The following is a 24,575-nucleotide window of genomic DNA, read 5'->3' as shown; positions in this document are numbered from 1 at the left end:
TGAAAGAAAATCCAATATTAGCATCTTGCTTCTGTTTCCCCTACTGAGATGTGCAGCTAGGTCGACCAAGGGTAACATACGATCGTCGGCGCTCGCCTTCTTTCCGGAACCCTTCGATGATCTTGGCCATCTCTTTGCGAGACCCACTAGCGTCGATCTTGCGCCCTCCGAGACTCATACTCACCTTCTCATGTGCGCTCGCCATCAGCAACCGCTTCATAAGAAGATGCCGCATGTTCATACACACGTACACCCCGCAGTCGCTACCGCCGTCTTGCTGGGGTGAGTCGTTCAGATGCAGAAACCTAATGGGCATGTTTAGGAGGTATCCGAATTTGCGGGTCACTGTGTCTGCCTCCCAGACGTTTCCTTGGTAGAGCGAGTCATAGTGGAATGCAATGCGGTCGACGACCGAGATCAACAGAAGGGACCAATGTGTACCTCCTTCTGCCTGGGAGACATTGCGGCAGTCGTTGATGGGGAGGAAGACGTGGGTGGCTCGACTGAAGTCCGGGAGTGCTTCGCGGAGGGTGCGTGGATCGGGGGTCTGGAGGATCATGAATGACATGCTGGGGCGAAGAAGGATGATATTGGAGGATTTGTATCGCGTAAGGAATTCATGTTCGAGATATCTAGAGCAAGAAAGTCGGGCATCAGTGCCATGTTCGGGACTTTGAAGGATGTCAGACCGACTCTAGGGACTTACTCCTCCCAAAACGAAATGATCTATGACAAATTAGCTCATATGCACCAGCCAGAAGGATTATCTCGCCATTATAACCCACATTATCTGTGAGCCAGTCGTTCTTGAGAGTTTGCATGTCCTCTCTTGTCACTGTATGCTCGTTAGCCACCTAGAACCTCTCTTCGCTTCGGGGTTGATTCCATACAGCGGACATCGTAATCTATGAGCACCCAAGGACGACTTGTAAGTATACCATCTCCAGATCACCAAGATAGCAGGTTCTGCTCCAGACACTTACAACTCAAAAAAGCATCATCTGGGTTCAACTGCGCACGTCAGTACTTGTGTAGCTAGTGCCAAATCGAGCCAAACTCACCTTATCGCCAAACCGCCCGCGTACCTTGCGCAACATGATGGTAATATGATATGTGTGTTGAAGTTGATCACAAAACCGATTTCAACCCGATGGAATATATGTCCGTGAAAGCCGTGGCAAGGAAAGCTATACACTGCACCACAGTCGAGAACGCGCAATACGTTCCTCAGATAGCCAAGACAAACCCCACAAATCGCGGTTCTGATAAACAGGGCGGATCCTTGTGCAGAACTTGAGAGAGCTCGTGACGCCCCGCAATGTAAATGCGATGCAATGTGTAATCCCGTTCGCAGTGGCGAGCAAGGTCGGAGGCAAGAGACGTCGGCAGTGTCCCGAGCGAGAGGCTCGAATGTTTCCCCCGTTTCTGCACTGGCGGAGTGGGAGTGGGACCGGTCGGGACCTCGGGATTGGGCGAGCGCTTCGGAGGGGAAGGCCGTCAGCCTTATGGCTGGCGGAGAAGAGAAGTGGAGGATGGATCAAGGGCTTGAATGCTAATGCTGGTTTCAATTGTGCTTTATGGACAATAGCTGAGTAGAGGAGTATGCCAAGGTTGAGAGTGAAGTAGATTAGGCAGTGGCCATGCAGGGGAGGGCTAGACCGAGTGTTAGGATGATACAATATCAGACACAGGAACAAGAGGCAGTTCTGACCTGGAACACAAGGCAAGGGACAAATCCTCAAAAGAACTGGACTTCAGGCCAAGGGTTGATCAGCCTGCGTCACATGTGGGGTCACATGATGGCTATTGGATCACTTCAATATTGATACTATTACAATTGATAAAGATATTTATAGGTAATTCATTATATACTTTGAATAAGTTTGAATTTATTAAAGAATTGAATTCAGAAGGGGTATCTAAACGTGCATCCCAGAGCTCCAGTAGAAGAAGAAGTTCAGAACATGCGCGGAGATGGGAGGAAAGGAACGCACAAAATAAAAGATCAAATAGAACAGGAATGGGAGCAAAGCAACAGAGATAAACAGGAAAGAAAACCATAAGTCATCAACATGAGATGATGCCGAAGCCAAAGATCAAAGCAAGTCAAAGCAACAAAGCAGCAACATTGCAATGTGGTAGCTTTCGTTTTGCCCCTGGTCTCCAGGGATATTGGTATTATTTTGAAATATGAAGACAGATCAGAAAGAAAGAAAGAATCAGGCAAAAGCAACATGGAATATGATCCTGTAGATCCTGCAGTTAGTATGAAACCTTAGTGTTATTTGTTTGTGTTCGTCTTTTCCTTGTAGATTTTCGAAAAACAGTTGACGAATACATCGAAAACATGGTGTGAAATTGTTGTTTCAGGTGCTGAGTCGGGCAAAATGCTTGTTCCAAATCCACCCAACTGTCCTGGTGGCATCGTCCTGATTGCGGGCAAGCCAGAGCTCGCCCTTCTCGCCTATGACGTCGAAGATATCGCCGGAGGCGTAAGTTAGATAGGGATATCCGCCCTCAGTGCGAGCGTCGATGTTAAAGTCATAAACACTCGCCGCGCAGAACAACGTCGCAGGACCCATAGGAGGGGCGCTGCGTTCAAAGTGTCCATCCACAACAGTTTCACTTGGCGCATCCGACATGGGCATGGCGGACGAGAAGAATCCCGAATATCGATCAGTCGGGGAGGCTGGCGCATTGCTCGAGTGCGAGGAGCTGTTGATCACATCCTCCAGGAAAGGAGTATCTAGGCTGAGTCTCGGTAGGCTTGGGAAAGGCTCGATGTCGCTCGTTCTGGCAGGGGCGGGAGAGCTGGTGACTTGCTGTAGTAGTTGATTTGGAGTGCCTGGGACGATTCGGCCAGATAGAGTGGAATCAGCCCGGTAACGGCTGCTGCGGCTGGAGTGGCTTTCCATCTGGGGGGACTGGAATGATTGGCTGCCGACGCTGAAATCCCGGGAAACCTTGGGTGAATCATCGTTCATAGACCCAGGTCGTGCGTTTGAGCTATTCACTGTGGAAGGACGGCGCGGCGATATGGGGTTCTGCTGTCCACTGGGCGAAAGTGGGATCAAATTGAGCGAATGAGCCATCATCGCCCCATTGCAAGAGCTTAGCTCCGCAATTCGTGCCTCCATTAAAGTGTGGTCACTATTGAAGTCGCTGATAAGCCTGTCGAGGTCATTGGGGAACAATTCCACATGAACGCCAATCTTTTTCTGTAGAACGCTGAACCACACTGTTTGAATTTCGATAAAGTTCTTCAGACAGGCTGCCATCAGTTTGGCAGTCAACGCATAGAGCTTAGGCAACTCATCCTTCAAAGTATCGTTCAAAGCCAGGAATTGCTCCCCTTGCTCAATAGTCTTCTTGTCAGGTTTGTCGCCACGGTCCTTGATGGCCTTGTAGCGCGCATATTCCGGGAGTCGCTTGTCGCGCTTCCGCATGACTCGCTGGGGTGCATTGTAAAGTCCTAGTAATTCAACCATCGGATCGATGACCGTTTTTCGGACGACCGCAAGCTGCGTTTAAACTTTAGCATTTTGTTCCAGCTATAGACACGACATAACTTACATGTTCTGGGAGAGCAGTTGTCACAAGTTCCTGAACTGTCACCTTGAACTGATGCCACTTGCTCTCCAACTGTGGATACGGAGATGGTGACATGCTAATAATCCCTTCAATCGAATCGGCATAATCGTTGAATTGGTTCATACATAGTTGCATATCCCGGGTGTAACTCTCAGCGTCGCGCATGACAACCTGCAACTGGAAATAACCGTCGCTAAGCTTCTGCGCTAGCGAATCATAGATTTTATCTTCAAACAAGTCGGAGAGGCCGACTTGCTGTCTGAACTTCTCCGTGCGGCGACCAAAGGCTTTAGACAGACCGGTACGCACATCGGACTGGTTGCGCTTTCGACCGACAGCTTGACCAACAAGGTCTACTCGTTTCTTCAGCTCGTTGATACGATGAGAAACATTTGTGACCTCTTCCAGAGCACTGGCAATCGCAGCTCGGTCGGGATGGTCATTTGGCGTAGACTCTAATAGGTCTCGGAGAATAAGAGGATATTTCAGGATTCTTTGCACTGGTTTAACGAGCAAAGAGTCTAAATCCCAGGCTGTCGTGAGATCCATGGCACCCTTCTGGCATTCGCTCAGCCAAAAGCCCACTTTCGGATTACGTTGCACGACCTGAAGCTTCTTGTTTGCGGCATCGTGGTTCTTCAGGTAGTCGGTGTACACCTTTTCCATCTGCGCCATGTGGGTAACAAAAATCTGACCAACGGAGGTCGCGCGATCCTTCTCGAGTTCTGACATTCCCGCAAGCTCGGCTACTTCATCGGCTTCCGGAGTAGTAGAAGCTGCAGGCTGGTTGTTGCGCTTTCGCTTGCTGGTCCACCGTAGAGCCTTTGGTATGACGTAGATGCTTTGAGCTGCTTGCTTGAGATCATACAAGAATTTGTCGGAGAAGGCCGCGACTTGATCGGAATTGGCGAAGAGAACCTTGACATCATCGGGATCCAATACCGTGAGCGAGGTCCTTTTGTAGATGTCCTCAATGATGATCATGTCATGACCAAAGGTGTGTTCTGTATCAACAAGTTCCTTGATTATGTGGCGCCGCTTCTTGAGACGACGTTGTTCAGGAGAAGGCGAATCCTTTGGCTCAATGCGAGTAGTTTGCTCAGTGGACGGAACAAGTGAAGTAGCGGAGGAATCAGCGGCTACAGGAGATTGAATAGACTCCAAATTTTGGAAAGAAGAGTCTTGACTGCTGCTCGGGCTATGTCCCGCAGCTCTAGGAGCATTATGTGCGCCGTCATCGAGTTCAATATGGCCCAATGGCTTAAGCGGATTTTGACCCCCAAGAGGTTCATTATCAATTAGATGAGTTGCCGAGGGCGGGGGGAATGTCGACGAAGGGAAAACACGAGCCTGTGTCTGTTCGCTGGAAGCTTGAATACCAACGGAGAGTCCAAGACCACTGTTTGTACTCGATGCACCCATGTCGTGGACTGCCGAGGGCACCACGCGGGGTGTGAGCAACCCTTCAGTACGCATGCCATCGGTTTCAGTGTTGGGGGTCATAGCATCATCTTCAGCCGCGATCTGCATCCAGTCCATGATAGAGGGAGATGCATGTTCCCAATCATCACGCCCAACCAAACTAGCTGTGTGTGAGAGTCTATCGGAAGCACGTGGTATAAGGACTGAATCGTCAGTCAAACTATCGGGTTGCCCATCTGTACGTGTATCGGTGGGATGAGATCGGGGCTCAGACGAGTTGTGAATTGCTGAGCCGGAGTAATGGCTACTGCCTCGCGTCAACTCCTCCAGATAGAGCTGAGTGGCACGCTTCGAATCCCATTTGCCTAATCTAGCCAAGCTTGGGGGGTTAGAGAAGGGTTCGGATCGAAACTGGTCAGATGCCCGGAGTGTGTTCGGTCCCATTACGCCGTGATCCTGGATTGGACCTGGTGATTCGTTGTCTGCTATTGAAGCTGGCCTTGTTGAGACAGCTGAACAACTTTCAGTTGGTGGTTCAGTTTCACGGCCTTGGAGCAAAGAATCATCTCCACTCTCGTCACACTGCTCGTCACAGGTGGAATGTTGGTTTTGTACAGAGGACCACGAACTGATGCTCCATCGATTGTGAGAATGAGTCTTCTTTTGAGCCTGGTTCATTGATGCATGCTCAGCCTCATGAGTATTAGTGCTACTAGACGAATTGTAGTAGGTCGTATCTCCAAGCATAATCTGGATGGACTCTCTGTCGTCGTTCTCTGAAAGACTGCAATCAGGTTCGTCGTCGCATGAGTCGTCACTCGGGCTGTCGCGGATTTGCATTATTTGATCCAGAAGAGTTCGATGAGAAATGCTGGGATTGTCCGGGAGTAGCCCCGGCTGCGGCTCCGGATCAAAAGTAGTGATATGAGTATCGCCGGAGTCTGATGTGGCGGCTGAGTGTGTCGTGTCATCAACGCTAGGCTGTGCGTCATCTACAAACGTTGGCTTCACGCCCTGTGGGAGGCCGAGAGTGGGAGAGTCCATTGTTGTGTGGGGCGCTGCTATATCCGATGCCGGGAGGGCAGTATTGAGGTGCAGTCTAGGAACGACATGGACTCTATTTTCCTTATATTCAACCGAGTCATTCAATTCTTTGACCATCGTGACCATCTCATCGGATGACGGGGCGGTCATGACCGGGTTGGGGGTAATTGTAGGTTCATCCGTCGGTTGCTTGAGATCTTCATTCGTCTTCTGCTCTCGCGCCAAAGCGTGACGACGAAGCTTTGCAGCAGCTGATGTGTCCGATCCTCTGTCATTCTGATCCTTTTCAACCCCCGGGTTACCTGAGTGTCGATTGATTGCCTGTTGAATGTGCCGGCGGCGAGCATCAAAATCAACCTTGCCCAATTCAGGTAATTTGCGTGCAGGACGAGACCGCGAGTCGTTGTGCTTGGCTTGTTTTTGTAAATTCAAAACTCGATCCCCAATTTTGGAGCGTGGGGAGACTGAGGCACCATGTGAGACGGGTTGTCGGGGTCGTGAACTGCGCAACGGAGGCGACTTTTTAGGCGGTGGCTCAGCGATGTAGGCCTGAAGTCGCCGGCTGGATTCGGATAATTGATTGCGGGTTCGGCCAATTGTTAGATCCCGTCTACCACGAGAGGTTGTCGCGAACGAAGCGGGATCGTCTGCTGGCATGCGGGGAGGACTTTGTTTAGGCGACGGAATAGGAAGGCGGCTACTGCCCTTGGGCGGCGAGGTAATGGCAGCTGATCGGCTGCTAAATGTTGGATTGGAGGATGGTGATAAGCTTTCGGGACCGGAAGCAGTGACGAGACGGTGCGAGAAGACAGGAATGCGAGACTTGGAATTTGGACTGTCCGGGGGCGATCCATGGCCGGGCTTGGTCCGGCGCAAGGGCGCAGGTACTGCCATTTCAGGATTCCACGGTTCTGCAAGGGGTTCTCTTATTTTATCCAAGTCACTTTGAACTCGGCGATGTTTGCCGGTGCTATTTATCCCGGCGTGGACGGCCTCCAAAGAAGTTGTATGTCCAAGATACCATGCAGTAGGCGTGAGTGGTGATCTTGCGGGATATTGATCGTGATGCTCAAGGAAGGCTGGGTTTGGGCTTGGAATACTTCCATCCGACCCGCGGCGTTGTTGCAGACGCGATAAAACTCCGTTGTGAACCTGTGTGTTTATCGGCAACAGTTCACCAAACAATGGCCGGCGAGGATGCGACCCTGGGGTCCGTTGAAACAGAGGTGGCGGGATAACACCGTTTGTGTCTAGGGGTGGGCCGAATCTCTCTACCTCTGGTGACGATGGGGTCGAATCAACTATCGGTCGAGGATCGCAGGTGGCCGATTCTGGTAGGGAATCACGATACTGACGACTTCGTGGCAACACCCGATTTCGCTCTCCGTCAACACTTCCGGAAGGGCTTGGTGCCCTTGAGGTTGGACGAGAAATAGATGGCAAAGGGAGGATCTGATCGGAGGTTTTATTGAACTTGTTGACAAGATCTTTGAATGACGGCTGTCGTGACCTTGGATTCGTGTGCAACGGGGGTATATTGGTAGAGGGAGCTCCTAATGTTGGAGAATCTGAGGTTGAGCGATATGGTTGACGTCTAGCGCGCGATGACTCCAACATGTTTGTTGGCAGGGGTGACACTTTGTCACCGACTGCAGGATAGTCGGCCGCAGCCATGCCCGTTATTACATCGCCGAACCCTTCTCTTACATTGGACGAAGTCCCTGACAGGGATCCACGCTGGCGATAATAGTCAGCAGGGTCTGGAGACTCCCGCCCTCTACTATCTTGCAATTGATCAACCGACAGGTGATTCGTGGAAGTGGAAGAATTATGGGGTCGAATGGAGCCCGACAGTTGTGGAAAATACGTGGTCGATGATTGTACCTGGGAGGAGAAAGAGTCGGTCGGCGAGTCTAAAGAAGTGGTAGTGTGATCATTGGCAGATTGGCCAAATGCCGGGGCCGACGATTGTCGCCCAAACAGCGGCGGCTCGCGATACCGGACATCAAAACCCTGCTCGTCACCGCCAGACATCTTGCATGCTTCAGGCCGACAGGTCGACGTGGACTGGTCGCGGCCTTTCGGTTCTGGACGGGTTGAGTTGGTGCGTTGTTCCGGGATGGTCGCCCAACGGGAATGTCGCAGGTGAGTCGATTCAGGCTACAAAGCAATCCTCTCGGGTGGCGTCCACCCATTCAACATTCATGTTTTTGAGACACATAAAAATAAAAATAAAAATAAACCGATATCGAGGGGATACCTAGGTATGTCCCCCGTCGAACCTAAATCGAAAAGGTTTGGAGTTCGGATCGGGGGAATCGGAGAATGGTAGAATGGTGAGATCGAGGATCGGCCGCTTGCCGAGATTACACTGTAGCGAGGGGAAGGGCGAATAAGAGGGTCGAGCTCAAAACTGGTGTTTTGTCTATGAACAGTGGACGCTGATAGGTGATAGAACCTAGTAGTTGAGGGGTTTGAAAGTGAATCCTGGCGGTGGGCCAGTTTGTTAGCTCTCCGGGCCAATCCGTTTTGATCGGGCTGACATACACTAGGGACAATAAGTTGAAGTTACAGTGTCGATCTTTTTTTGAACAATATTTTTGTGCAGGAAGAGTTGTGAGATCGAGGAAAATATTTGGGACATAAAGAAGAGAGAGAAGAGAGAAATTAGATAGGAAATGCTTAAAGTGAAACTGATGGAAGTGGATTTCTTTTGTCTTCATTGTTAGGGAGATAGATCCATGGATCCTATTAAATGGTAAAAATGATACATCTGTAATTTCACATAAATATTCAAAGTTGTAAGTATTTTTTATATACGATATAGATAGTGAAATACTTCTATATACAATACAATACTGTAAATTGAAGTTATTGTACCTCGACATCTCCAGGAACGAGATTTGATCCCCTGACCCATGGATGACGCAGTGGAGACGCAATGGCCAAGTATCTAGACCGTCTGGTTCCATGGTTCAATTTGTTGTTTAATTGGTAGCGTTGATTGGTGAGTTCCTGAATTTCACGTGTTTTCAACTCGTCCCTTCTAGATATATACACACATCTTCAACAATAAAGAGTACAACATACAAAAGTACTGATATTAGCAAGGTGCCCAAATTGGCAAAAGGCGAGAATATATTCGCCCTTGTTTGCCGAACCTTGACGCGTCGCGTGTCATTGGGAACTCATTTAACCCTATTGCAATGGAGTAAACCATCTGGGAAAACCACAAGGGTCCTGAAAAAGAAATTATCTAATAGTCCAGCATGGGCAAGAAGCGGAAAAGACCCATCAAGGACCGCGGTCCCACGTCCTCGTCTCACATTGGTATCACCACATCTCCCGGCCGTTTCAGAAACCCCCATGGCCCAATTTCCCTGGAAACAAAAACAAGCCATCCCGTTATCTCCCTGTACTACCGACATGTCGTACCCTTGCGGGAGTACCTGCTCCAGCAACTTCCCGTGACCTCCAAATCGCGTCGGCGCCGCATCCTGACATTGGACTCGCGTGAAGACCAAGACTCCAATGCACAATCCGAAACATTGGCGGAATTGCTAGACTCCACCCTGGTGGGTGTGTTGAAGGAGTCTTCTGAGACCCTCAATTCGGAGCGACATAGGGAATACTCATCTTTTAATGAGTCTCAATCACGATCGATTCTCACCAGCACCGATACGGGACCAACCTCTCCACAGTCTGAGGTGCGTCCACGGTAGCCGAATCATTTTTAGGTACCAGACTACTGACCCTTGTTTCAGGTGGTTGATTTTGTGATCTGGAAACTATTCAATCACAACAATGGCCCCTACCAAAAGCACCAGCATTTGTTGACGTATGGCTTCCAACGCCAGTCTATCGGACGGAGTGCCCAAGCTACTAGTATTCCAGGAATTGTGTCTCAATTTCGGAATCAAAATGTCGAGGTTCTCACCAGGGGTGCATGGGCAGAGGTCCTTGGCTTGCTTGGTAGTAATGGGGAAGATATTATGATGCAGCTCCTGTTCGATTGCGGAATTTTTGCCGCTATCGATGCTCAAAGGGGTATATACTACCAACTCAGCGGTATGATTTGTCAAAGTGTGAAGAGAGAGAGAGATTGGCCGTAATGTGCTAATGATTTTTTAGGTTTACCGCTCTCGGATCTTGAGCCTTTGAGTGATTCCCTGGGAGACAATAGGTGTGCTGCCACAGCACAAGGCCCAACGCCTATCAGTGATCAGACACATCCCAAAAAGAAAGCCGAACGCAAACAGAATTCCGATAAGACACTCCAAACTCCAAACAGCATTGTGTTTCTACGACGGCGTATTCTCTATGGACGTGCCGAGTCCAAAAAGGAAGTATCCTCTGGACTAGGACAGACACGTACGTGCTTCGTCTTTTGGATACCGCATTCTAGGGTTATGCTAATACCCGCTCTAGATGTTCTTAGCCGCTTCTCTTCGCTTGATTCGATAGCGCAAACAGTCCATGTAATGAAGTACATATTTCCCCGGCAATTTGGACTGCTGAATGTCTTCACTTTGAGCCCGGATGCACGCGAAAAAATGGATGCCTCGAAGAGTTTCATGTTTCGTGAGAGTGAGATATCTCGTTTGGAAGAAGAGAAACGACTACAGCGGCCCCAGCTTGGTAATCAATTCACAGACGCAGATTGTGGCAGCTTGGGAAATGTCAAGGTACCTAAGAGGCTTCGTGGAATCACCATAGAGCTTGTCTGGAAGCTCCGGAAGTGCAACGCACAATGCTCTTACGGACAGTTGCTGCGATACTATTGTCCGACCGAAGTGAGACACTTTCGTTTACGATGGCTAGGGTTGTGTAGCTGACATTTTGCAGCAAACTGGGCCCAGGAGACTTGGCGCATTCGCTGTTACTTCCACACCTGATGCCGAAAAAAGAGAGCCTATCTCCTCTCTCCAGTCAAATTTAGTAACACAGGTGCAAATAAACCGCCCGTCGTCAAGCGATAGATCGGCGCAGACCTTAGGCGATGTCTCCGGATCAGATCCGCATATCGTTGCCGACCCATCTGAAATCGATGCCAATCAACCGGTGATTCGAAAAACTCAAGTCAGTCTAACCGATTATGCGACTCCGGCGTCTTCTGTCTCAGCATTTTGTCGGGCGGTGATCCAGAAATTGATCCCCCGACAGTTTTGGGGGGTTGGTCCGGATGGCATTTCGAACTTTAAGCTTGTCCTAAGACATGTTGACCGATTTATCAAATTGCGCCGATTCGAAAGTCTTAGTCTGCACGAAGTATGCAAAGGTGTCAAGGTTAGTACTGAAACTGATCGTCTGAGACAAAGCCGTACTGATTCACACAGATAACAAGCATTCCTTGGCTGGAGCCAGCTCAGGTCCAGACTACTTCACCATCTGAAACAAGATCGAAGATTGCCCTGTCTGACCTACACAAACGCACTGAACTACTCCATGAATTCATGTTTTGGATTTTCGATTCAATTCTTATTCCTCTTATTCGTTCGCACTTCTATGTCACCGAATCTCAAACGCACCGAAACAGGCTTTTCTATTTCCGCCATGATCTGTGGCAGCATTTGACCCAGCAACCTTTCGGTGACTTGAAAGCAACGATGTTTGAGGAGCTCGAGCCAGACCAGGCCCAACGCGTGCTGGCGCGGCGGTCTATTGGTTTCGGAGCTCTCCGTTTGCTTCCCAAATCTACAGGCCTCCGGCCCATATTGAATCTTCGCAAACAACTCTGGAAGAAATCGACATGGAACCGGGGCATGTACCGTACTGCCAGTATCAATTCAAGTATCACACCTATCTATAGCATGTTGACATACGAGCGCCAGAAAGCGCCAGCTAAGTTGGGCTCGTCAATGCTTTCCGTTGGAGACATGCACCGCCGATTGAAGGCGTACAAACAACAGCTGTCCAAACGGCTGCCCTTGGTCTCTAAACCCTGGAGAACCAAGCTCCCGCCGATGTACTTTGTCAAGCTTGACATCAAAGCTTGTTTTGATACTATCCCCCAGAAAAGGTTGCTCGATCTTATCGAAGACCTGGTCTCTGAAGAGAGCTACCGTATCTCAAAGTACATGGAATTCCAACCACCTGCTCCTACTGCGCAACAAGAAAAACCCACACGAAGATATAGGAGCCGTGCTGCGCCTGCAATGAGACCGCAACGTTTACCTGATTTCGTCAATAGCGGAGGCGCGGCGCGAAAGGCCAACACTGTTTTTGTTGACAATCAAGTACCACAAGAACGTGACGCTGATAGTCTTTTAGAACTCCTCGACGAACATGTCCGGAACAACCTCGTGAAGATTGGCAAGAAATATTTCCGCCAACGCAACGGCATTCCTCAAGGCTCCGTGCTATCCAGCATCCTTTGCAATTTCTTCTACGCCGAGCTGGAGCGAAAGGTACTGGGTTTTATCAAACCCGAGGATTCTCTACTCCTTCGACTCGTGGACGACTTTCTCCTGATCACGCCGGATGTAGCCGTGGCAATGCAGTTCCTGGAAGTAATGATTCGGGGTCAACCATTGTACGGTGTGCAAGTCAATCCAGCCAAAAGCATGGCCAATTTCAGCGCAGCGGTTGATGGCATTTTGCTCCCCAGACTTGAAGCGGGCCCATTATTCCCGTATTGTGGTAGTCTCATCGACACCCATACGCTTGAATTCCACCGCGATCGCGACCGCATACTAGAAGGGGGCGAATCAGCTGCTGCTACACTCTCCAACACCTTAACCGTCGAGGCCACTCGCCTCCCGGGCCGCACATTTTACCGGAAAGTGCTTTCTTCATTCCGCCTGCAGCTACATCCCATGTACATCGATGACGAGCATAATTCGCGCTCAGTTGTTCTGGCCAACCTCTACTGCAGCTTCATCACTTCTGCCATGAAGATGTATCGCTATATGAAGTCCCTTCGGGGCCGTGCGCACCCCGGCCCTGCCATCATAACACAGACCATTCGCGATCTAATTTCGCAGACGGCTGACACGATTCAGGCCCGGCGTGCTGGTAATTCAGAGTCTTCATTCTCGTGTTTTGTCCAGCGATCACACCTTCAGTACCTAGCTTCTGCGGCGTTTCGATTTGTTTTGAAGCGCAAGCAAACGCGGTATTCAGTGGTGCTACGCTGGTTAGACTCGCTGATCAAAGATGCTCGACCTATGTCAGATTCCGAGGCTTTAAGGATGACGCAGGTGGTGAAAAGGGGAAACGCAATGTTTGAGGAATGGCGCTTCTAGAATATGGAGTGCTTGGAATGTTTCCAATTAAGTGTAATTGTACCAATTACTAAATTTGTACAGTTGTATGGAGCCAATTAAATATTGCATACTGTGCCACATCTTATTTACACAGTACAAATCCGACTGAATCCGAAAAGAGGTCATGGTTCAGGGGTTTACAAGATATTGTTCAGAGACCCAAGGGCTGTGTAGGTATATCCCTTCCCATCTGGGAGATCGGTTTTCTCCAGAAATGTACTCTAATACTTGCTTGGTACTTCTTTATCCCCCTTTTTGAACTAGTGGTACAAGGTATCACCGAGGTACCCCCCTGTTCTCGGCCAGACCGATGCGGCCTGAGGCTTCCGCTTGCAGACTTCAGCATCACCATTTCTTCTTTTCACTCTCTTTTGGATTTCTCTCTTGTCTCTCGTTTGAATCTTCTCCTTCTTCTCTGTTTACTTTTTCCCCCACATTCATTTCTCCCCTTTTTTTTGTTTACGCTCTTCTCCCTTGGCCCCCGATGGTCACCCCGTAATATCCTCTCATCCCTATTTACACGACTACACCTGATCTGGATCTCATCAGGCTGCGGCTGTGCCTGCAATTCATTTCTACATTAATTGACTTCTATTGCGGTGTTATTGTTCCTCTTTGACCCTCGGTCACTCTTCAACCCCGGTTCTCGCGTTCATTTTCGACTTCCGACCATCTCGTCGATTTCCTCGCCGTTTTTTCCCCCGGGTAGATCAGAACTGTGGGGGATCAATAAGTCTGAATAATTGCATGAGACCATGACTACCATTTGCCCGACACCTAATTCTCCCCCCGAGCTCTCCGGGTCCAAATCCTCCAAATCCTCCTCGTTTCATTCCTCCTCTCACCCAGACGGTCCGGACAGTATCTTTACCGACATCTCGAATTTCGAAGACATTGGCTTGGAAGATGACGCTGATTTGTCATATGCCGATCAGACAGGATCGTACGGCCGCGCTGGGGTAATGGCACGGTCGCCCGCCGCTAGAATATCAAGCAAAGTCCCTGCGGCCTCAACTCGCGACTTGACCGCTACTCCGAAACCTCGCAGAAGCCCCCTACCGCCGATTCAGAGTGGATCGGTCAAGGCCCCTCAATTGACAAGCTCACTCGCAGTGAGAACTGGAAACCGGAGAGTTTCGGGCAATACACTGCAGTCACCCGGTCTGGCACCATCGCAACCTCGCCGTTCACGATCTGTCTCACCACTACGGCCGACATCCAGCCGCTCCACCTCGAGCAGCACCAGCCTAGCTCTGTCTCCGCTATCCGCACGAGTGCCCATACAGAAACAAACCTGGCAACCGAATCGCAAATCACTTAAGGATCTGGAGGAAGAATACCACGACTCGGACGATGAACTACCGGACGATGCAAGTCTTTGGAACATCCCTATCTCTCCACGCCCAGTTCAAGATCGGTCTCCATCACGGCCGGACAGTCCGAATGGCCGCAGCCCTGGGGGTGGTCGCAGTCCCGGGAGACGACCACTGCCTATCCAGCATACCGTAGCGGAAACCAGTAAGCCAGCGTCACCCGAAAACACGGCCAAGGCATCCCGCATGAAGCGTATACAGCGATCAAGCTCCGCAGGACCGGAGCGTGGACAACTTTCGCCACGCAATCCTCGCACCTACTCCTACAATAGTTTTCTATCTGACCTGTCCGAGGAGGCAAAGATCATCACTGAAGCTCTGGAGCTGCATGCTGATGATAGAGATCGCAAACGGGAGGAGAATATTCAAACCGGTGCTCCACGGAAGTCTAGCGAGGACTCCCATCGCGCATCCCGTGATGCTACCCTTTTACCACCCCTGCAGAAATCAAATATCATGATCGATCCGCTGCCAATTAGCAAGGAGAAAGAAAAGGTTCTGACGCGGACACGCCCAAGCTGGCTTCCACCTAAGGACCAGAAGGAGGAGAAAAGACACCTGAGGCAGTATCAGCAAATGATGGCCCAGTCTCGAGAAATCGGTATGTGCTAAGAGAAGATCCTTGAAGTATTGTCGGCCTCCTAATTGGGATCTCAGAGAAACGCAAAGCTGCCAAGGATGCAAATGCACAGTGTGAAAAGGACAACACCCGAGTAACGCTGCAGAACATCTGGGATGAATATGTGTACCCGAATTGGGACCGCGCTCTCCGCGAGCCCCGGATTCGCGAGCTATGGTGGCGTGGAATTCCCCCTCGCAATCGTGGTAACATATGGAAAAAAGCGATTGGCAACGAACTAGCATTAACAGAGGAAACCTTTACCAAGGCGCTACGCCGAGCAAAGGATCTCCAAAGTAAGAAGGATGCAGAAAGCGAGAACAACAAAAGGCTACTGGATTGCTTTGAGGCGATCGAAACCGACGTGCCGAAGGCCTTCCCAGATCTAAACCTCTTCCAAGAAGGCGGTCCACTACGGGAAACCCTCATCGACGTCCTACAGGCATACTGCATGTACCGCAATGACGTAGGCTACATTCACGGCCTGCACACCATCGCCGGCCTTCTCGTTCTGCAATTCCCTACTCCTGCTTCCGCCTTCCTCGCAATGGCCAACGCCCTCAATCGTCCTTTACCCGTCGCGTTCCTCACTTGGGACCGTGGCGCCATGGCCCGCTCCTATACACTGGCCACAGACACCTTGCGTTACAAGTTCCCCCGTCTACACGCTCATCTGGCCGAAACCCTCCACCTCTCTGAAGCAGAGATCTGGGAGCCGATCTTCCGCTCGCTGCTGACCAACGGCCTGGACCTCGAGCGCATCTCCCGCGTCTGGGACTGCTGGGTCTTCGAGGGTGATCGTATCATGATCCGATCCGCCGTTGCCATTCTGGGCTGTCTCCAGGCCCAGCTATTCTCCTTCCACCAGAATGATGACCAGTCCCGTCTTGCTGTGCGCGACGTGCTAGGCTGGGGTCCCCGCAATCTCGGAACGAACACCCAGAAACCCAAAGATCGGCACAGCGCCCCTGCCGCAGCTGGCTTTGGCGGTGGGCAGATCCAGAACCCCGGTATTGCTGATTATTGGGTTCTTACTGCTGCGGGTAACGAAGATGGATTTATGGATGCCGTTCGCGAGGCTGGGAAGGTGCGCCAACCAGTTTCATAGGCTTGTTTTCTCCGCTTCCCTCCTTGTCATACTTCATCCCTACGATACCTCATCAATCGGGATATCCACTCTCTATCCCAAAGAATGCCTAGCACGACATCACAGCCTGGCCAATCTGTCTTGCCATACTATCTACTTTCAGCCCCGTATACACATATGTCACTCGCTGCACAGCCGTCTTCTGCATTCGTCTATATTTGGACTGAGAACCACTCGTTTCTCTCTCTGGTTACATTTTCTTTTTTCCCCACCCAGGGACTCCAGTATTCTTAGCTCATTGATTGGTCTTTTTTTCACTTCCTGCTTTTTCCTTCCGCTACTTCTCCATCTTGTATTTCTAGCCCTCCTGACTTTCATGCCCTGATGCATCGCTGTTTTCATTGGTACGTACTTGTTTAGTGGTATTACAAGCAATCCAGGTCTTTCTCAATCTTAGATTGTGTTTACTAGAAAATATACTGTTGCATAGTTAGAGGGAGTAGTGTTGGTATTCTGAAAGCCGACTCTCACGACTTCTACGTGAATATTTCCTCAAGAACAAAGCTTGGAAGGGGGAGAGCTATGGCTCTGAAGAGATACATAGAGAACGAAGATATGGGTCATATATAACATTCTTTTTATTGGTAACTATGTCCAGTAAAGCTATAAAATTATCGTAACAAGCTATTAACATTGAAATATGGCATATAAATGATTAAACAAAGCAGCATGCAACACATGTTCGGGGATTTCTTTCAGTGGGTATATTTTCATGGGCGATCATTTCCAAAGTGTCTTTACCACGAGATCCGGGCAATAGGGCCCTTGGGGAAGGCTCGGACAAGCAGCTTGCGCAGTTCATCCATACAAAGGACACCCATTCCAAGACCAAGTGGGATGCACCAGAACATGATGGGGACTGAGGCGGTACCGAAGATGCTCTGGATGCCGGGGACTTCAGTGACGAAGATGGCGATGATCAGGGAAATGATGATGGACAGAGGAAGCCACACGTTGCGACGGGCTGGACGGATGGGATCGGCCTGAAGAAGGGACATGCGCTTGCTGCGGACTGACAAGACATTGCCCCATTGCATGATGACCAGGGTCACGAAGTAGACAGACTGGCCGACGGCGACAAAGTGATTCAGCTCGTCTGCGGTGTATCCGTGGAAGCCCTCGCCGTAGCTCTCGAACGCGAAGATGAGGTCGGAGAAGGAGATACCGGCGTGGCGCCACATGTAGAAGAAGAACATGGCGTGGGCACTGAAGGTTTCCATCACACCGACGAACAGGTACGACTGGCCGTAGATGCGGAGGTTGATGAGGTGGTCCTTGGTGGGACGGCGAGGGGGCAGGCTGAGGAGGTCGAACTCTTCTTTCTCCATGATGAGGGCGAGAGAAACGAACAGATCGGTGAACACACAGACAATGATCATGAGGAAGGTACTGAGGGGAGCAGGGCAGCCGAAGAAGACGTTCATGATGACGGGCCAGATTTCGGACCAACTACCTGCTGGGAGTAGGTAGGCGATAACCTTCTGCAGATTCTGGAAGACCAAGCGACCAAGACGAATAGCCTCAATGATAGAGTCGAACTTGTCCAAGAGTACGAGATCAGCTGCCTCAATGGCAACATCACTGCCAGATCCGACTGCTATACCGACATCTGCTGCACGAAGAGCTGGAGCATCATTGACACCATCACCTGTCACAGCAACGACGTAGCCACGAGCCTGGAGTTCTGACACAATGCGGAGTTTCTGCTCAGGGGTGGTGCGAGCGAAAACAATCTCTTCGTAGCCGCAGACTGTTTCCCAGTCGTCCGTACCCAGCGATGACAGGCTAGGTCCTTCGAGAAGTAGGCTGTGTCGTGAACGGGGGACTTTGGTTTCCATTGTTGGATCCAGGCCATCCTTGAGATCATCGATGGTATCAGGCACGGCTTCTCCGTCATAGATTCCAATCTCTTGAGCGATGGCAGCCGCGGTCAATCCGAAGTCACCGGTAACCATGAAGAAACGGATACCGGCCCTGCGGCAAGCTGCAACAGTTGAGGCCGTCTCGGGGCGTGGGGGATCGACAATACCGAAGATGCCGAGGACTGTGAGATCCTGTACACCGTTCTCGATCATCTCATTGGTGAAATCATTTGATCCAGGGGCAGACTGTGGGATGTAGCGACGTTGGCAGATGACAATGACGCGCTCTGCGCGGCGTGATAGCTTGGCCTGGTAATTCGAGAATTTTTCGCGCGCTGTGGTATCTAGTGGACGGATCGCATCGTGAGTAGCAGACCAGTAGGTAGCGCAACGATCCAAGAGCACATCTGGTGCTCCCTTAACGTAGATAATGAACTCCTTGGTAGATTTGGGATCACGGTGCAGGGTAAGCATCCACTTGTTCTTCGAGTTGAAGGGGATCTGGTGCACACGTTCATATGGAGCCAGGGCAGTCGGGTTGGTCAATCCAACACTGTCACCAAATCTCAAAACTGCAGCATCAGTAGCATTGCCATTGACAGTACGCTCATGAACGGGTAGATTGATCGTAGTTGGGTCGAAGACAGCATCATTGCACAAAACAGATGCTCGGAGCATATTTCGTAGGCCTTCGGGAAGATCAACAGCTCCGAACTCTCCAGGAGTTAAATCGTCGAGGCTATATTCCCAGTCGACCATTCCGAGTGACTTGACAAACATACGGTTTTGGGTGAGAGTGCCGGTCTTATCAGAGCAGAGTACATTCACACAGCCCAGAGTCTCCACGGTTGCCAGTCCCTTGGGCAAAATGTTGGTCTTCTTCATCCGCTTGGCAATCATCATGAGGGTCAAGGCGACGGCGACAGGCACACCTTCGGGAATGAAGGCAACAATACATCCCATGACATTGTTCAGCATGGCCACAACACTCATGTAACTAGGGTGATCCTTGTGCAGCCATCCCAGCCAGGTGAATAGAATGAGCAAAGCCAAGAAGACTGTAAGAACGACAATAATTGTGACGAAGCGATTGATCTCACGTTGAATCAAGGTTTTCTTTTGCTTGACTCCAGCTGTCATGGACGCAATACGGCCCATAACGGTGTTGGAGCCGGTCAGAACGACAACGCCAACAGCATTGCCATTAGTGACACCGGTTCCCATGAGGGCAATGTTGCGAGTCTCCAAAAAGTTGTTCTCGGTGCAATCAATGGCACCTTCAATCTCGTCCGACTCACCTGTTAGAATAGCACGATCGAAGCGAACATCGCCCGAGCTGGTCAAGAGACGCATGTCGGCTGGGACCTTGTTTCCAATTGCAATCTGAACGATGTCACCAGCAACCAGATCCGAGGCAGGGAGGTGAATGAGTTTCCCATCACGCATCACCATGGCTTCTGCGGGGAGAAGATCTAGGATGGAGTTCATGACACGCGCAGTGGACCAATCTTGGAAAGCTGAGAAGCTTGCTTGCAAAGCAATGACGATGAGAATGAGGACAGCCATGGCAAGGTTTTGAGGCGAGGGGGGGTCACTGAGGGGCTTCCAGCAAATGAAGAAGATGACGACTCCAACCCAAAGAACCGAACAGAATCCACCAAAGACATACCAGAAGATCTTCTTGAGGTAATTCTCCTTGTGGTGGGCGATGACATTTTTGCCATCTCGCTGCAAACGTACGGCTGCAGCGGACGAGCTCAGACCAGTACGCTGATCAACATTGAACTCTTGACATAGCTTGTCGGTGGAGATGATGTGGTAGTCCAAGCTCTCGAAGTAGTCTTGGTGGGGCTGCTTCTCCTTTGGTGGGTCGACAATGGCCTCCTTGGGGGCGTTCTGGGATTCGGAAATCTGAATGGCAAGGGTTCGGAACTCAATTGGCAGTTCAGCATTTCCCTGCATACTGCTTCTGGTGCTGCGAATGGTATCACGGCTCAGTGAGCGAGGCCGAGTGACCTGAGTCGGCTGATAGATCGACCGAGCTCCCTCTGCGGTGGAGCCCTGCTCGAAGGTGATCTTCGTGGAGCGTCCAGTACGATCATCATCTTTGAGCTTATCGCCCTCCGACTCGACGTCGACGTCCTTCTTTTCTGGATTCATGGAAGAGGGTATATAAGAGAGGATTGGAGGGAAGAGTAAAGAATTGAGGGAAGGCAGAGACTATATAAGTACACTGCAAGAGCCCTAGAGAATACCGCAAGAGTAGACTTTGGAAGGATATCTGAGGTGTCAGAGAAAGATAGAAGAGTAAAAGTGTGCGACCATCAGCCTTTTATATAGAGAACCAGGGTTTACGAATTCGATTTGCCTTAACCCAAGCTGGTTAAGCTTATAGTATGAATTGGGAAGGTTCTCCCTGATGCAAGAAATGTATCACGCAGAGCCACGTAGAGAGCCACGCGAAATCGAGGGAACTGCCGATCTGGGAAAAGACGAATGGACCTGAGGGAATAAAGAAAAAAATAACATCCATACGGAGTAGATCCATTAGATCCATACTAATAGAGGGCCCACAGAAAATGATACTTTAACGAGGTACTTGTTTAACTGTGGATATTCATATATCAAACCAGGTACCATAAGCTTAGTACTTTTCAAGCTTATAGTTACCACTACAGACATGTGCTCCCAAGGCTATGGAGATTATGTATATTACATATACATATTGTGACGTAATATTACTCTGAAACAGTTACTTTGAACCAATTATTAATCAGCACCTCCAGAATTGTGACAATACAATACTCAGCCCTAACTTTTTTCTTCTTAGCTACAAAGCTTCCAAGTTTCTTATATTAAAAGAGATTTCTTGTAACAGATAAGAACAAATGCCGCAGATTTCCTAAATAAGGCAAAGTCCAGTGAAAAAAAGAAAAAAGTGTACACAGCCACAAGTTGAGGTGTTATTTCCTGACCATTGAGGGATTTTTCCTCTCCACCGATTCACTTCCCGATTCACTCAAGACCTCACAACAACCCCAATTCAACTCCATATTGCAGGCTTCCGCATTCAAATTTTTCTTGCACTTTCGCTAAGAGCGGCTTCAAAGGATTAGGTAAAATTTAAATTACTCTTTAAATGAGTTGTTTGTCCCGTCCAATCGCAGAATATTCCCGGAGAATTGACTCGTGAAATCTGATGAGCTCTATGTAGACATTTCGAGTTGGACAAGCCATTTCCCGTGTCCTTTTTCACCAGATCTGTAGGGAAGGAATTGACTCTAATCCCGGTTTATAAAAGGGCATTGTATTAATGCCTCGTGGAAAGAAGAATGTTTCCCTCTATTCAATGTTTTTGTGTTCTCCCACGCCATAACCGCCTAGCATACGCGAAGGGAGAAAAACCACACCTATACAATGTTAGCCATGCGTTCTCACAAGACTGCCGATCATCGCCACACCTTGATACGAGGCAACCTCTCAGCTGAACACCACCTGTCCAATGGTACCAAGAGTAGCAATCTACCCCTGTTGAATTCAGTCCCAACAGAGCAGCAGCCCTTGTTATGTCGAGATTCAGCACCATCAATATCTACTCAATCATATACATTCCCATCACCACATCTCTCTTTCATAGACAAATATGGCCGTTACCGCCAGATGGTACACTATGGCTCCAACAGCACAACCCGTCTTCACGAAACCAAAGCCGACAAACAAAGGGATAACCAACTCGTCGCAATCAAAGTCTACAGACGCTCCATCCTGAGAGGTCCCCAAAGCTCTCCCCATGCAACAGCCCTCCATCCAAACCACCCAAACATCCTCCCAATCCTAGACATTCTCCACAACGAACGCGACGAGCTCTGTCTAGTCATGCCCTACTGCGCTGGCGGCGACCTAAACACCCTCTTATCCCGCAAAGGCGCCCTCCCAATCCAAGAAGCAGACTGTATAATAACCCAGCTCCTGCGCGCCCTTGCCTACCTACACGACCATAGTCTGGCACACCGCGACGTCCGTCTCGAGACAGTCCTCCTCACTGCCAGCGGAGCCGTAAAGCTCGCTGGGTTTGGCGACGGACATATCCGACGAATATGGGAGGAGACCAGCGGTGGGAAAGGAATGCTTCCCCCGCGGCCCCGGCCTGCACAATCTTCATGGTCGTTCACACTACCGTGGCCGTTGAATTCCTTGTGTCGCCAAAGTTCGGAGTCTGGCAGTGACAGTAAGCCTGTCATTGCGAATTCGCCCACCGCTTCATTCGTGGGTATGAGACTCCCTTATATACCTCCGGAAGAATTCAAACTTCATTTCCAATCCCACATGCATCGTGATGATAGACAAGATGATGTTGATGAGTGTGATTCTCGTCCTGCGGATGTTTGGGCCTCTGCTATGCTTTATATGGCGCTCATCACAGACCGGATGTTATGGCGCAGTGCGCGTCCCAATCATGAGGATTCGCGTTATCTGGATTACCTTGATGCTCGGACTGGAGTGGATGGATACCCGCCAATTGAGACTTTGGGGCAGGTACGTCATATTATATCTTTTGGGCCCGGAAGACAAGTCACTGATAGATGGTATCTAGAGACGACGCAACGCTATATATGCAATGCTGCATCCCTATTCTTGGAAACGTATTACAACTGCGACGTTGCTGCGATCAGAATGGATAAGTAGTGTGGTGGTTTGCGAAGCCGGGGAAAATGGATACTGAAGGCTAGAATTTCGGTATTCCCTACAGCTTGAAGCTACCTATATCACACACATTGGTCCACGCCTGATTGAGGCTTAAAACGAAGCTGTCATTTTGATTATGTTCTTAGCGTGCTTGCATATACCCTCAGATATCAAATTTGTTATACACAATTATTACTCCTCACAAAGACCCAGCAGCAAGAACATAACCCCCATCAACAACAACAGTTTGTCCGTTCAAGTACTGATTAGTAGCAGCAAACAGCACAGCATTGCCCATATCCTCATCCTTGCCAGGCCGAGAAGCAGGAACCTTCTCCCGATACTTTTCAGCCGGAATGAAACTCTTCTGCCCATTATCACTCTCTCCAGCAGTCATCTCACTAGGGAAGACCCCAGGAGCAATGTTATTAACACGAACCCGCAGGTCGGACGAGCTAATCTCATGCGCAAGCATCTTAGTCAAATGGATCGTCGCCGCCTTGGAAGCATTGTACGCGAAATGATGCTGCGAGACCTTCACAATACCGGAGATGGAAGATGTATTGATCACAGTGCTAGACCAACCATGCTCAACCTCCGATCCACGCTGCAGCAACGGCAGGAACGCGGTTGTCATGAAGAAGATCTGCGAGACGTTGGTGCGGAACACCGAGTCCCATTCCTCGAAGGTGGCACCCGGGTCGTCGAAGAGGGATGTCTGGAGCTTTGATGCGTCTTCCGGCTCGGTTTCTTGCGTTTTGCTAGATATTCCGGCATTGTTCATTAGGATTGAGAGGTGTCCTTCGCGTGTGGTGATCTCCGAGACGAGTCGGCGAATCTCGTCTTTGTTGGTGACGTCCGCTGGGAGAGGGATGATTTTGCCGCTTGTGTTATTGCCGTAGAGAGAGGCGACCCGGTCGAGTTTCTCTTCTGTGCGGCCCGTTATGTATACTTTGGCACCGTTCACGGCGAGAGCTTGCGCTGCCATTAGGCCGATTCCGGAGCCGCCGCCTGTGATCAGGGCCACTAGGTGTTGTTAGAATAGGCTAGAATGGAGTGGTTGTATATGGCTCACCTTTGTCTTTCACATTGAACAGGTTTTCAAGCTTGAAGCGTTGGTTACTTTCGTTGGCTGCCATTTTGGTCTTGTCTGAAATGGGAGATTTTCTGGTGTGATACACTCTGAATTGACGAGAAGGTAGGAGAGAGAGCTTCAGTATTTGGGTTGATGGAATTGATGGAAAAACTTTTTGGTATTTGCTAAGAGCTGGTATGTAGAGTCGCGCCATGGCTGTATAAATAGGCGATTATGATGGGATTCATGGGAATAAGTCATGAGTTTTTGACAAACGTACAAAACTTGTTCTGGTCATATTTTGCCTGTTTCGGTGCATCATTCGTAGGTCATCAAGGTAACTATCTGAAATTCCTGTTAACATATATATATTCCAAGGTTGGATCTTGAATCTATGGGGAAGCACCCTCATGTAGTATATCAGAGTGACGTCATTTCTATATACTCAAGTAGAAAAGACCCAAGCAGGCATTAATAGAAGGGAAAATACA

The 24,575-nt window shown here is 49.7% G+C and overlaps 7 protein-coding genes across 7 annotated transcripts; 3 read left to right on the top strand and 4 right to left on the bottom strand.

Annotated features, from left to right (window-relative positions):
• Positions 1–40: 40 nt before the first annotated feature.
• PGRI_011570 (Ulp1 protease family protein) lies at positions 41–1,097 on the bottom strand (the record flags this gene model as incomplete). The annotated part of the gene is made up of 5 exons (XM_040788870.1): positions 41–632; positions 707–726; positions 786–835; positions 984–1,011; positions 1,062–1,097. 5 exons carry the CDS (start codon positions 1,095–1,097, stop codon positions 41–43), a joined length of 726 nt encoding a protein of 241 aa, XP_040645823.1.
• A 1,269-nt stretch (positions 1,098–2,366) lies between these two features.
• Positions 2,367–8,091, bottom strand: PGRI_011560 (putative Rho guanyl nucleotide exchange factor; the record flags this gene model as incomplete). Its single annotated transcript, XM_040788869.1, has 2 exons — positions 2,367–3,521; positions 3,574–8,091. 2 exons carry the CDS (start codon positions 8,089–8,091, stop codon positions 2,367–2,369), a joined length of 5,673 nt encoding a protein of 1,890 aa, XP_040645822.1.
• A 1,235-nt stretch (positions 8,092–9,326) lies between these two features.
• Positions 9,327–13,301, top strand: PGRI_011550 (telomerase reverse transcriptase; the record flags this gene model as incomplete). Its single annotated transcript, XM_040788868.1, has 6 exons — positions 9,327–9,764; positions 9,822–10,125; positions 10,189–10,428; positions 10,486–10,850; positions 10,903–11,343; positions 11,394–13,301. The coding sequence occupies 6 exons, from the start codon at positions 9,327–9,329 to the stop codon at positions 13,299–13,301; spliced, it is 3,696 nt and encodes a 1,231-aa protein (XP_040645821.1).
• Positions 13,302–14,077: 776 nt separating this feature from the next.
• On the top strand, positions 14,078–16,422 carry PGRI_011540 (putative TBC domain protein; the record flags this gene model as incomplete). The annotated part of the gene is made up of 2 exons (XM_040788867.1): positions 14,078–15,296; positions 15,353–16,422. 2 exons carry the CDS (start codon positions 14,078–14,080, stop codon positions 16,420–16,422), a joined length of 2,289 nt encoding a protein of 762 aa, XP_040645820.1.
• Positions 16,423–17,198: 776 nt separating this feature from the next.
• On the bottom strand, positions 17,199–20,483 carry PGRI_011530 (cation-translocating P-type ATPase; the record flags this gene model as incomplete). The annotated part of the gene is made up of 1 exon (XM_040788866.1): positions 17,199–20,483. One exon carries the CDS (start codon positions 20,481–20,483, stop codon positions 17,199–17,201), a length of 3,285 nt encoding a protein of 1,094 aa, XP_040645819.1.
• A 1,500-nt stretch (positions 20,484–21,983) lies between these two features.
• On the top strand, positions 21,984–23,009 carry PGRI_011520 (uncharacterized protein; the record flags this gene model as incomplete). The annotated part of the gene is made up of 1 exon (XM_040788865.1): positions 21,984–23,009. One exon carries the CDS (start codon positions 21,984–21,986, stop codon positions 23,007–23,009), a length of 1,026 nt encoding a protein of 341 aa, XP_040645818.1.
• Positions 23,010–23,208: 199 nt separating this feature from the next.
• Positions 23,209–24,148, bottom strand: PGRI_011510 (SDR family NAD(P)-dependent oxidoreductase; the record flags this gene model as incomplete). The annotated part of the gene is made up of 2 exons (XM_040788864.1): positions 23,209–24,035; positions 24,085–24,148. The coding sequence occupies 2 exons, from the start codon at positions 24,146–24,148 to the stop codon at positions 23,209–23,211; spliced, it is 891 nt and encodes a 296-aa protein (XP_040645817.1).
• Positions 24,149–24,575: the final 427 nt, after the last annotated feature.

Source organism: Penicillium griseofulvum, assembly GCF_001561935.1.
Source record: "Penicillium griseofulvum strain PG3 chromosome Unknown contig_80, whole genome shotgun sequence".
Classification (NCBI taxonomy): Eukaryota; Fungi; Ascomycota; class Eurotiomycetes; order Eurotiales; family Aspergillaceae; genus Penicillium; species Penicillium griseofulvum.
The sequence above is the reverse complement of the archived record's forward strand: the minus strand, read 5'-3'. Positions and strand labels throughout refer to the sequence as shown.